The 14,197-nt window shown below is 42.0% G+C and overlaps 1 protein-coding gene across 3 annotated transcripts in view; it reads right to left on the bottom strand.

The window, feature by feature from the left end:
• Positions 1 to 14,197, bottom strand: part of LOC124596496 — an 836,705-nt gene that overhangs the window by 69,328 nt on the left and 753,180 nt on the right. For all 3 annotated transcript variants that reach the window (XM_047135655.1, XM_047135657.1, XM_047135656.1), the window contains one exon: positions 12,960 to 13,072. In XM_047135655.1, the coding sequence (XP_046991611.1) occupies positions 12,960 to 13,072 (113 nt within the window). The remainder of the gene's footprint in view (positions 1 to 12,959; positions 13,073 to 14,197) is intronic.

Raw genomic sequence — 14,197 nt, 5'->3', positions numbered from 1 at the left:
ACAGCGATCAGACAGGATCCTTACATATGTGTCACCTGTCAGAGTCGTATCTAGACATATAAGGGATCCCATATCACTACAACTGCACACTTCCCACACCATTACAGAGCTTGAACAGTCCCCTGCTGACATGCAGGGTCCATGGATTCTTGAGGTTGTTTCCATACCCATACATGTCCATCTGCTTGATAGAATTTGAAACGAGATACATCCGACCAGGCAACATGTTTCCAGTCATCAACAGTCCAATGTCATTACTGAGGGGCCCAGATGAGGTGTAAAGCCTTGTGTCATGCAGTCATCAAGGATACACAAGTGGGCCTTCAGCTCCAAAAGCCCGTATCAATGACGTTTTGTTGAATGGTTTGCACACTGACACTTGTTGATGACCCAGCACTGAAATCTGCAGCAGTATGCTGTCTCATTCTTGCAGGATCTTTTTTGGGCTGCACTGATTCCCACAGTACACTCGTGAAATGGCCATACAGTAAAGTCCCCACTTTATCGCTATCTCAGAGATGCTGTGTCGACCATAACACCATGTTCAGACTCTCTTAAATCTTGATAACATGCCATTGTAGCAGCAGTAACCGATCTAACAACTGCATCAGACACTTGTTGTCTTATATAGGCACTGCCGACTGCAGCGCTTTATTCTGAATGTATACATATCTCTACATTTGAATACGCATGCCTATACCAGTTTCTTTGGCACTTCAGTGTATGAGAAAGATATAAACAGAATACAATGAACATTTTTGTGAGCTCTGTCCGAGAAAGTATTACAAAAAAATTGAGAAAAGCACATATTGACCATTGAGAAGCTGCTGCCCCCCTCCCCCCCATCTGGATTACCTGGGTTGGTTTGACAAGGTACATAACTAGTTTTAAAAAATCTGAGTAAGGATTTATTTTGATATGTCCAAATAATGCAAGGAGTAACATAACCACTGTTCGAGTAGTTGAGATGTTGATAGTCAACATACACATAAACAAAATTGAAAATGTTTGTAAGCTCTTGGACAATGTCCTCTCTTGAAGTTAGCTGACTAGCAAATTCAAATTCCTATGCCTTATGAAAACAATAATTCTTCATTACTCTCATCTAATCATTATATTGAAGAGCTTGGATTTGGATGCAATTTTCTTCTTAATCTGTTCAAAGTAAACTAGAGTTCCTTTGTAGTCAAACTGAAGAAACACATGTTTCCACTGTTTGAAATGCCATTCTGCTTTTGTGTAAACTGAATAACCCAAGTTTTCCTACAATTTTAAGCAATGTCAAAGTAATTAAATTCCTTTTAAAACTAGTAAAAGAAGAGTAGACACTACAGACCTCTGATTGTTGTGGTCTTCAGTCCGAATACTGATGCAATTGCCCATACTAGTCTATCTTGTGCAAACCTCTTCACCTCTAAACAGCTACTGCCAGTTACACCTGTCTGAATGGGCTTACTGTACTCACACTTATGTCTTTCTCTACAATTTTTACCCCTCCCCCTCACCACTCTGTCACCAAACTGGTCTCAACCTCCTTTTAGTCAAGTTGTACCATAAATTTGTTTTTCTACCAATCTGATTCAGTACCGTCTGATTAGTTAAGTGATCTATCCATCTAATTTTCAGCATTCTTTTGTAGCACCACATTTCAATAGCTTCTATTCTCCTTTTGTCTGAACTGCTTATCATCCACACTTCAGTATGAGACCAAACTCTACACAAAATACCTCTTGAAAAGACTTCCTAACATTTAATTTAATATTAGATGTTAATAAAATGTTCTTTTTAAGAAATTACTTTATTACTATTGTCAGTCTACTCTGCAGACCATCTCTACTTCAGCCATCATCAGATATTTTGCTGCTGAAATAATAAAATTCATCAGATGGTTTTAGTGTCTCATTTGCTAATATATCAGCATTATCTCATTTAATTTAACTACATTTCATTACTCTTGTTTTACTTTTGCTGAAGGTCTTCTTACAACCTCTTCCTGAGACATTATCCATTCTCCAAATTCTTTGCAGATGTTTACAGACCTACAATAATACTGACAAGTTTTTATTTTCTCTCTCTGAACTTTTATTTCCCTTAGAAAATTCCTTCTAGTTCATCCAAAGTTTTCTCATTGTACAGACAAATAATATTGGGTATTGGATACAACCCTGTCTCTCTCCCTACTACATCTACATTTACATCTACATCTACACTCTGTGAACCATCATGAGGTGCACGGTGGAGGGTATATCCTATTGCACCAGTTATTAGGATTTCTTCCCATTCAGTTCACATATGGAGTGCAGGAAGAATGATTGAATACCTCCATGCATGCAGTAATTACTCTACTCTTGTTCTCACAATACCTACATGAGTGATTCATAGAGCATTATAATATTTTACTAATCATCAGTTGAAACTGTTTCTTGAAACTTTGTTAACAGACTTTCTCAGGATATGATTCTTGAGTTTCTCCTGGCGTATTTGATAATCAAAATATCCACGGGTATGCTGCCGGTCTATAGTGTCCAACGGGCACAATATTTCGGCGATCATACATGTCGCCATCATCAGGTGAACTGACGGACTGAGCTCCTGTGAACGTGCCGGCACGGAGATCCGTACGCTATGGCTGCTCAGAGGGAACTGGGTTCGGTCGCGGCGGCGGCCGATTTAAATACCCTCCGCCCGCGGCGCGCTCCCTCCGCCGTTCGCGGCCCGCGCCACGGTCGCGCGGTGGAGCAGATTGCGACGCCGTCTGAGATAATGTCAGTGTGATGGCTCTGTCCCCCGTGGTCGTCATTGAAGGCATCACGCTTAGCTTTCTTGGCAGCCAAACACGTCTCATTTAGTATCTCTCTATCTACAATCCTGTGCTTTGTTTTTTACCTATTATGCAGTAGTCTCTGTGTATTTAGAAGCTTCTTTACAGTGACTATATACCATGGATAGTCCCTCCCATTATGAACTGTTCTATTGGGCACATACTTACCCAGTGCATGTCAACTATTCTTTTAAACTTCAGTCATAGTTCCTCTACATGCTCATTCACTGTGCTGAATGTTTCCAGTTCCTCACTGAGATATGAAACTACTGATTTGCTAGCTAGCTTACTGAACATATACATCTTTCTGCTTGTTTTAGTCATCCTTTGTACTTTGGTAATCACCGTTGCCACAACCACATCACGGTCACTGATACCAGTTTCGATGTGTACATTCTCAAAGAAGTAAGGTCTATTTGTTGCCATTAGATCCAATATCTTTCCACCATGAGTGGGCATTTAGTAAAGTTCCACAAGATCTCACATCATGCCCATCACTAACAAGACTAATTTCCTCAGTTGATTGTTAAATGGCTAAAGTCTTCAGTAATGATTACAGCACGGTTGGGGAACTTACAAGTGAACTGAGGTATTTGAGTTACATCAGGAGATGAATCTTGTGGGTGACAGAAGGATCAAATTATCATTTTATGTCCGCCCCTGTTACTGAGTCTTGCCAAAACAATCTCACATGCAGCTTCAGTTTCTACCTAGGTGGATTTGAGGTTCTTGTCTACTGTGAGAGATAGATCACCTCCATTTCCCATTTGCCTACACTTTTTATATATACACTTAAATTTTCTCCAAAAAACTCACTGCTATCAATTTCAGTTTTCAACCAGCTTTCTGTACCTAGCCCTATGTGAGCTTCACTGCTCTTCATGAACACTTCAATCTCTGGGACTTTGTTGTGAATGCTTTGGCAGTTTACCATTAGGATTTTAATACTCTCATCTGAGGGAGACATTTCTTTCAGTTTTACACTGATACTTCTGGGTTTCCTACAGCTACTGTTACCTGAATTGGACGGAGAGTCGCTCAATATAAAAAGAACTTTCTCAATCACTGTTACCCTTTGGTGTCCTTTGCTTCTTGTAATTGCAGTTTGTTTTCTGTACAAATTGAAAATAACTTCAGGATTTCAGGCGGTGTATTCTAACCGATATTGTCAAAACTTTTCTCTAAATTTACAAATGGCATAAATATAAGTTTGTCTTTCTTCAGAATATCTTCTAAGTCACACACTCAGTACGGCCTTGCGTGTTTCTACATTTCTCCAGAACCCAAAGTGATCTTCACCGAGGTTAGCTGACAAAAAAGTGAAGCAACCAGAAGGGCAGGAGGAAACGAAATGACACTTTGAGGATCGAGACAGTGTGTGACTTTATTTTTGCAATTACAAAATTGGGCCACGATTAAGAAGAACTTGGTAGTACAAACCCCCTATTGTAATGGCGGTACAGCATTTTTGATCTGGATGCATTCACCGATTTGATCAGTAAGGGTGTCAGAAAGCTGTCATATCCTCTCCTCGGTAACCCAGATACCGGCAGAGGAACAGAGTCAACGTCCGAGCCAGTCCCGTATGTCACTCGAGACAGAGCTGGGGATCTCGCCAGCCACAAGAGTACTTCACTGTTACACAGACGGTTTCACAGAGACATTTGCCACGTGAGGAGCACCATCTCGTGGGACTGCAATAATGTCACCAGAGAGGTAAAGGACGTACGATTTCCGTGGCGTATATTATGCTATCGGAGTTCCCTCAATTTACTACTGGCCGTGACCTGAAGTCGTACTCGACGACTCCCGGCAGTGTGAAACTGGGAGTAACACTGCCGTGCCTCTTCAAAACACCAGAAGAAGGGGACCTCTCCCAGGGTCGCCACTGTACTCGCTCACAACGATCGTCCAGGGTAGCATGGCATCGTGATCCGATGCCGAAAGCTGCGCTCGCTGATCACAGCACCACTCCAAATGTGGCCTTTTATGTCGTGGTATCAGTGACAGCCTAGACGTGAGATGGCAGTTCTCCAGTTGCACCACTACTAGTCTCTGATGGACAATGCAGAATGGTGCCAAGTGCTGGGGGGAGCCAGTTACTCATTTTTCAGACAGCACGCTCAGACCTGGAGGCGTTACGACGAGCCCGGTGCACGGTACAGCAATCTTCCACTGCAGTGTCTCGGCATTTTGACACAGACGACCAGAACCTCCACGGTGAGAATGCCTACCTCCAAGTTCCTGTGCGGCCTGACAGTGGGCCACTGTCACACCCGAGTGCTCCACAAATCTCAATATTGCCCAGTTCCAGCATCTGGCCAAATGGAGATGCACAACGAGGCCCCTTTTGAGCACTGTCATTTGCCGATAACTCTGTCTCACACAAGTTTATAGCATCTCTGTGCCCTCCACAGTGGTCACTCAACATCTGATGTTGTTTATGTCCCTTATATACCCTAACAGTCCAACAGTTCTGGAAACAAAACTAACACACTTTGGTGGCCGTTCTGTCATAGAAAATTGCAGTTTTAATCATTCACATATCCACCAAGGTCAATTGTTTTTTGTTTTTTCAGGGAGTGTAGTTTCATCATTACTCGCTTACCCAAGTATCTCAATAAATCGGAGGGAATGACCTCTACTCCATGGGTCTCATTTCCACTTAGTCATTCAGTGTTCTGTCAAAACTTCTCACAGTGTACCTCCCATCTTATCTTCAATTAATTTCTCTTCCCTTTCTATACTGTTCTATCAACATTCATTTACCTTGGACAGCATTTCTATACATTTCTTCCACCTTAAGGCTTTCCCTTCTTTGCTTTGTACTGCCATCTGAAGTTCTGATATTCACACAGTTCTTTTCTTGTCTCCAAACGTCTCTTAATTTTTCTATAGGCAGCATCTCTTTTTCACCTAGTGATGCATGCTTCTACAGCCTTTCAATTTGTCCTCTAGCCATTCCTGCTTAGCTACTTGGCATTTTCAATCAATCTCATTAGTTAGACATCTGTACGAGGGACATTCATAAATAATGCACAGTTTGGTATTACTTTGGAATGTTTGATGCAACGACAGTGAAAATTCCCTTAGATGTAGTCAGAAGCTCGAGGAAGAAGCACCAATTTTTGTTTTTTAACTGTGTACTCTAACATAAAAATTGGTGAGAGGTAGAAATGGATCCTGCATGGGTCTCGCGTACTGTGACTGCTGAATTCTAGAGGTCACACATTGACATTTCAATGTCTGCTTGTGTCTGTGTATATGCGGATGGATATGTGTGTGTGTGCGAGTGTATACCTGTCCTTTTTTCCCCCTAAGGTAAGTCCTTCCGCTCCCGGGATGGAATGACTCCCTACCCTCTCCCTTAAAATCCACATCCTTTCGTCTTTCCCTCTCCTTCCCTCTTTCTTGACGAAGCAACCGTTTATTGCAAAAGCTTGAATTTTGTGTGTATGTTTGTGTGTCTATCGATATATATATATATATATATATATATATATATATATATATATATATATATATATATATATATATATATATATATATAAAAACAAAGATGAGGTGACTTACCGAACAAAAGCGATGGCAGGTCGATAGACACACAAACAAACACAAACATACACACAGAATTTTGTGTGTATGTTTGTGTTTGTGTGTGTTTGTTTGTGTGTCTATCGACCTGCCAGCGCTTTTGTTCGGTAAGTCACCTCATCTTTGTTTTTATATATAATTTTTCCCACGTGGAATGTTTCCTTCCATTATATATATATATATATATATATATATATATATATATATATATATATATATATATATATATACTACTCTATCCTGTGCAAGCTTCTTCATCTCCCAGTACCTACTGCAACCTACATCCTTCTGAATCTGCTTAGTGTATTCATCTTTTGGTCTCCCTCTACGATTTTTACCCTCCACGCTGCCCTCCAATGCTAAATTTGTGATCCCTTGATGCCTCAAAACATGTCCTACCAACCGATCCCTTCTTCTAGTCAAGTTGTCCCACAAACTTCTCTTCTCCCCAATCCTATTCAATACCTCCTCATCAGTTACGTGATCTACCCACCTTATCTTCAGCATTCTTCTGTAGCACCACATTTCGAAAGCTTCTATTCTCTTCTTGTCCAAACTGGTTATCGTCCATGTTTCACTTCCATACATGGCTACACTCCATACAAATACTTTCAGAAACGACTTCCTGACACTTAAATCAATACTCGATGTTAACAAATTTCTCTTCTTCAGAAACGATTTCCTTGCCATTGCAAGGCTACATTTTATATCCGCTCTACTTCGACCATCATCAGTTATTTTACTCCCTAAATAGCAAAACTCCTTTACTACTTTAAGTGTCTCATTTCCTAATCTAATCCCCTCAGCATCACCCGATTTAATTTGATTACATTCCATTATCCTCGTTTTGCTTTAGTTGATGTTCATCTTATATCCTCCTTTCAAGACATTGTCCATTCCGTTCAACTGCTCTTCCAAGTCCTTTGCTGTCTCTGACAGAATTACAATGTCATCGGCGAACCTCAAAGTTTTTACTTCTTCTCCATGAATTTTAATACCTACTCCAAATTTTTCTTTTGTTTCCTTCACTGCTTGCTCAATATACAGATTGAATAACATCGGGGAGAGGCTACAACCCTGTCTTACTCCCTTCCCAACCACTGCTTCCCTTTCATGTCCCTCGACTCTTCTAACTGCCATCTGGTTTCTGTACAAATTGTAAATAGCCTTTCGCTCCCTGTATTTTACCCCTGCCACCTTCAGAATTTGAAAGAGAGTATTCCAATTAACGTTGTCAAAAGCTTTCTCTAAGTCTACAAATGCTAGAAACGTAGGTTTGCCTTTCCTTAATCTTTCTTCTAAGATAAGTCGTAAGGTTAGTATTGCCTCACGTGTTCCAACATTTCTACAGAATCCAAACTGATCTACCCCGAGGTCCGCTTCTACCAGTTTTTCCATTTGTCTGTAAATAATTCACATTAGTATTTTGCAGCTGTGACTTATTAAACTGATAGTTTGGTAATTTTCACATCTGTCAACACCTGCTTTCCTTGGGATTGGAATTTTTATATTCTTCTTGAAGTCTGTGGGTATTTCGCCTGTCTCATACATCTTGCTCACCAGATGGTAGAGTTTTGACATGAATGGCTCTCCCAAGGCCATCAGTAGTTCTAATGGAATGTTGTCTACTCCCAGGGGCTTGTTTCGACTCAGGTCTTTCAGTGCTCTGTCAAACTCTTCACGCAGTATCTTATCTCCCATTTCATCTTCATCTGCATCGTCTTCCATTTCCATAATATTGTCCTCAAGTACATCACCCTTGTATAAACCCTCTATATACTCCTTCCACCTTTCTGCCTTCCTTTCTTTGCTTAGAATTGGGTTGCCATCTGAGCTCTTGATATTCATACAAGTGGTTCTCTTCTCTCCAAAGACCTCTTTAATTTTCCTGTAGGCGGTATCTATCTTACCCCTAGTGAGACAAGCCTCTACATCCTTACATTTGTCCTCTAGCCATGCCTGCTTAGCCATTTTGCACTTCCTGTCGATCTCATTTTTGAGACGTTTGTATTCCTTTTTGCCTGCTTCATTTACTGCATTTTTATATTTTCTCCTTTCATCAATTAAATTCAATATTTCTTCTGTTACCCAAGGATTTCTATTAGCCCTTGTCTTTTTACCTACTTGATCCTCTGCTGCCTTCACTACTTCATCCCTCAGAGCTACCCATTCTTCTTCTACTGTATTTCTTTCCCCCATTCCTGTCAATTGTTCCCTTATGCTCTCCCTGAAACTCTCTACAACCTCTGGTTCTTTCAGTTTATCCAGGTCCCATCTCCTTAAATTCCCACCTTTTTGCAGTTTCTTCAGTTTCAATCTGCAGTTCATAACCAATAGGTTGTGGTCAGAATCCACATCTGCCCCTGGAAATGTCTTGCAATTTAAAACCTGGTTCCTAAATCTCTGTCTTACCATTATATAATCTATCAGAAATCTGTCAGTATCTCCAGGATTCTTCCAGGTATACAACCTTATTTTATGATTCTTGAACCAAGTGTTAGCTATGATTAAGTTATGCTCTGTGCAAAATTCTACCAGGCGGCTTCCTCTTTCATTTCTTCTCCCCAATCCATATTCACCTACTATGTTTCCTTCTCTCCCTTTTCCTACTGACAAATTCCAGTCACCCATGACTATTAAATTTTCGTCTCCCTTCACTACCTGAATAATTTCTTTTATCTCATCATACATTTCTTCAATTTCTTCATCATGTGCAGAGCTAGTTGGCATATAAACTTGTACTACTGTAGTAGGTGTTGGCTTCGTGTCTATCTTGGGCACAGTAATGCGTTCACTATGCTGTTTGTAGTAGCTAACCCGCACTCCTATTTTTTTATTGATTATTAAACCTACTCCTGCATTACCCTATTTGATTTTGTATTTATAACCCTGTAATCACCTGACCAAAAGTCTTGTTCCTCCTGCCACCGAACTTTACTAATACACACACACACACACACACACAAAATTCAAGCTTTCGCAACAAACTGTTGCCTCATCAGGAAAGAGGGAAGGAGAGGGAAAGACGAAAGGAAGTGGGTTTTAAGGGAGAGGGTAAGGAGTCATTCCAATCCCGGGAGCAGAAAGACTTACCTTAGGGGGAAAAAAGGACGGGTATACACTCGCACACACACGCATATCCATCCACACATATACAGACACAAGCAGACATATTTAAAGACAAAGAGTTTGGGCAGAGATGTCAGTTGAGGCGGAAGTGCAGAGGCAAATATGATGTTGAATGACAGGTGAGGTGTGAGTGGCGGCAACTTGAAATTAACGGAGATTGAGGCCTGGTGGGTAACGGGAAGAGAGGATATATTGAAGAGCAAGTTCCCATCTCCGGAGTTCGGATAGGTTGGTGTTGGTGGGAAGTATCCAGATAACCCGGATGGTGTAACACTGTGCCAAGATGTGCTGGCCGTGCACCAAGGCATGTTTAGCCACAGGGTGATCCTCATTACCAACAAACACTGCCTGCCTGTGTCCATTCATGCAAATAGACAGTCTGTTGCTGGTCATTCCCACATAGAATGCATCACAGTGTAGGCAGGTCAGTTGTAAATCACGTGGGTGCTTTCACACGTGGCTCTGCCTTTGATCATGTACACCTTCCGGGTTACAGGACTGGAGTAGGTGGTGGTAGGAGGGTGCATGGGACAGCTTTTACACCGGGTGCGGTTACAAGGATAGGAGCCAGAGGGTAGGGAAGGTGGTTTGGGGATTTCATAGGGATGAACTAACAGGTTACGAAGGTTAGGTGGACGGCGGAAAGACACTCTTGGTGGAGTGGGGAGGATTTCATGAAGGATGGATCTAATTTCAGGGCAGGATTTGAGGAAGTTGTATCCCTGCTGGAGAGCCACATTCAGAGTCTGGCCCAGTCCCGGAAAGTATCCTGTCACAAGTGGGGCACTTTTGTGGTTCTTCTGTGGGGGATTCTGGGTTTGAGGGGATGAGGAAGCGGCTCTGGTTATTTGCTTCTGTACCAGGTCAGAAGGGTGGTTGTGGGATGCGAAAGCTGTTGTCAGGTTGTTGGTATAATGGTTCAGGGATTCCGGACTGGAGCAGATTCGTTTGATGTGGAATGGGTGGCAGCTGTCATAATGGAGGTACTGTTGCTTGTTGGTGGGTTTGATGTGGACGGACGTGTGAAGCTGGCCATTGGACAGGTGGAGATCAACATCAAGGAAAGTGGCATGGGATTTGGAGTAGGACCAGGTGAATCTGATGGAACCAAAGGAGTTGAGGTTGGAGAGGAAAATCTGGAGTTCTTCTCCACTGTGAGTCCAGATCATGAAGATGTCATCAATAAATCTGTACCAAACTTTGGGTTGGCAGGCTTGGGTAACCAAGAAGGCTTCCTCTAAGTGACCCATGAATAGGTTGGCGTACGAGGGGGCCATCCTGGTACCCATGGCTGTTCCTTTTAATTGTTGGTATGTCTGGCCTTCAAAAGTGAAGAAGTTGTGGGTCAGGATGAAGCTGGCTAAGGTAATGAGGAAAGAGGTTTTAGGTAGGGTGGCAGGTGATCGGCGTGAAGGGAAGTGCTCCATCGCAGCGAGGCCCTGGAAGTGCGGGATATTTGTGTATATGGAAGTGGCATCAATGGTTACAAGGATGGTTTCCGGGGCAACAGTACCTCCATTATGACAGCTGCCACCCATTCCACATCAAACGGTCCCTTTCCTACAGCCTAGGTCTTCGTGGCAAACAAATCTGCTCCAGTCCGGAATCCCTGAACCATTACACCAACAACCTGACAACAGCTTTCGCATCCTGCAACTACCCTTCCGACCTGGTACAGAAGCAAATAACCAGAGCCACTTCCTCATCCTCTCAAACCCAGAATCCCCCACAGAAGAACCACAAAAGTGCCCCACTTGTGACAGGATACTTTCCGGGACTGGACCAGACTCTGAATGTGGCTCTCCAGCAGGGATACGACTTCCTCAAATCCTGCCCTGAAATGAGATCCATCCTTCATGAAATCCTCCCCACTCCACCAAGAGTGTCTTTCCGCTGTCCACCTAACCTTCGTAACCTGTTAGTTCATCCCTATGAAATCCCCAAACCACCTTCCCTACCCTCTGGCTCCTATCCTTGTAACTGCCCCCGGTGTAAAATCTGTCCCATGCAGCCTCCTACCACCACCTACTCCAGTCCTGTAACCCGGAAGGTGTACACGAGCAAAGGCAGAGCCACGTGTGAAAGCACCCACGTGATTTACCAACTGACCTGCCTACACTGTGATGCATTCTATGTGGGAATGACCAGCAACAAACTGTCCATTCGCATGAATGGACACAGGCAGACAGTGTTTGTTGGTAATGAGGATCACCCTGTGGCTAAACATGCCTTGGCGCACGGCCAGTACATCTTGGCACAGTGTTACACCATCCGGGTTATCTGGATACTTCCCACCAACACCAACCTAGCCAAACTCCGTAGATGGGAACTTGCTCTTCAATATATCCTCTCTTCCCATTACCCACCAGGCCTCAATCTCCGCTAATTTCAAGTTGCCGCCACTCACACCTCACCTGTCATTCATCATCATCTTTGCCTCTGCTTTAAATATGTCTGCTTGTGTCTGTATATGTGTGGATGGATATGTGTGTGTGTGCGAGTGTATACCCGTCCTTTTTTCCCCCTAAGGTAAGTCTTTCCACTCCTGGGATTGGAGTGACTCCTTACCCTCTCCCTTAAAACCCACTTCCTTTCATCTTTCCCTTTCCTTCCCTCTTTCCTGATGAGGCAACAGTTTGTTGTGAAAGCTTGAATTTTGTGTGTATGTTTGTGTGTCTATCGACGTGCCAGGGCTTTCATTTGGTAAGTCACATCTTCTTTGTTTTTAGATATATTTTTCCCATGTGGAATGTTTCCCTCTATTAATATTTTACTGTATGGAATTTATCAAAAGGTGTCAGAAACTACATCATAAACTATACAGCAATACTGTGCTTCTTTTCTTTCATTTTTCTCATCATTTTGATCTGGCACATGGAACGTTGTCTGATATGATCACATTCAAGGAATGTGTGTCACGAATTGAGAACTGCGGTGGTAAGAAATATTCTCAATGGTGCTGCCTGTTCTTCTACTGAGTACTCTTTTCCGCTTAGTGCAGTCTCCAGCCATGGTCTTTTGTTACTGTAACTGCTTATAATATCCTAAAAATATTATATTTATACCATCAAAATTCTTGCCTGAACAAGCCTGGCCGTAAACTCTTGCCAGAGCACCCTGAAAGCAACACTAGTTGTACTTAATGTGGGGAAACATGGGGGTGACTGCTGAGAGAGGAGCTGCCCCTTTCTGTAAATGGTCCAGATGTGTCCCTCACAGTCAACAGTTAATAGCAAACAGTAATTTAATTGATGAAATAACATCCCTGCTGTAGTAGCCTCTCACACCACTATTGACGTATGTAAAATCCATGCCCAAATTAAAATCCAGATCAGCTTATTAACTAATAGAGATGATTTGTAACACAAACTACTAAAATTCAGATCACATTTCTAACAGGCAAAATCGCTCTTACCTAAATTCTCTCATAGGCTGTCGAATCAGCTGCTCCATCTCATGTTGAAATGCAGCCAATTCATCCAATTCCAGCTTTGCTTCAAATGCTGCCAAAGCTTGCTCGGGCTTGATCTGTTGCACAAACCAAATAAATGCATCAGCAATACATGCTAATTAAGAAAAGGAGGAGGAGGAGGATGGCCACACACAAATGATATGCAACAGCAACAAATTACATGATTCTTTAAATGCAAACACTTTTGGTTAGGCTTTCCGTGATTGTTATTGACATCAAATGAAACAACAAGATTACTGTTACCAGTTACTGTTTATTTATGTCCATGATGCATTTCAAAGGTTTAAACCTCCATCCTTAGGTGGATTTACATTTGTTAGTATGACATGTGTCTGTATGTTGTGTTATGATTTTTTGGAGGAATTTGTGGCACAGCCTCCAATGGTCACAGGTTCCTTTCACTGCCGTAACACATCACACATATACTGTCATATTTTGTAAACAAAATATGTTGTTTACAAAATATGACAGTATAGATGAGATGTGTCACGGCAGTGAAAGGAACCTGTGACCACTGGAGACAGTGCCACAAATTCCTCCAAAAAATCATAACACAACATACAGACACATGTCGTACTAACAAATGTAAATCCATGCAAGGATGGAGGTTTAAACCTTTGAAATGCGTTGTGGAGATAAATAAACAGAGGTTGGTAACAGTAAACTTATTGTTATGAGATTCTTGTTAAAGGATAACATAACTTATCATGATAACTCCAGACAGCAGTGTAGCTTCACCAGAATCTATATACACCTATCTACCTATACATATTATAAATGAAAGTCCCTCCCTCACATTTTTCTGTCTGTGTGTGAAGGCTAATCTCAGGAACTGCTGCAGGGATTTTGATACGGACTTCATTAATAGGTAGACTAAGTCGTGAGCAAGGTTTCTGTATATAGTTTGTTACCAATACGCCAGACGAGGCATCTGACTGTAGTTTCTAAGTGCTACCTACACGAAGTCGTGGAAGGGTACTAGAATAATACATTTTAAAACACGGTTTTCGAAAAGTTTTAATGCCAGGTTCATCACGGTGTGCTACTCTGCAACTTTACAAGCTGCTACTGCCTCGTCGCTCTTCACTTTCCCGGCAGTGGTGTTCTATATATGGCTCTCAGGTTTGCCACAGTATCACTTTTTTGTGTACACCACAATATTTCCTTGAAGAAACTGCTAG

Source organism: Schistocerca americana, chromosome 2 (assembly GCF_021461395.2).
Source record: "Schistocerca americana isolate TAMUIC-IGC-003095 chromosome 2, iqSchAmer2.1, whole genome shotgun sequence".
NCBI lineage: Eukaryota > Metazoa > Arthropoda > Insecta > Orthoptera > Acrididae > Schistocerca > Schistocerca americana.
This window is presented reverse-complemented; position numbering and strand designations above follow the sequence as displayed.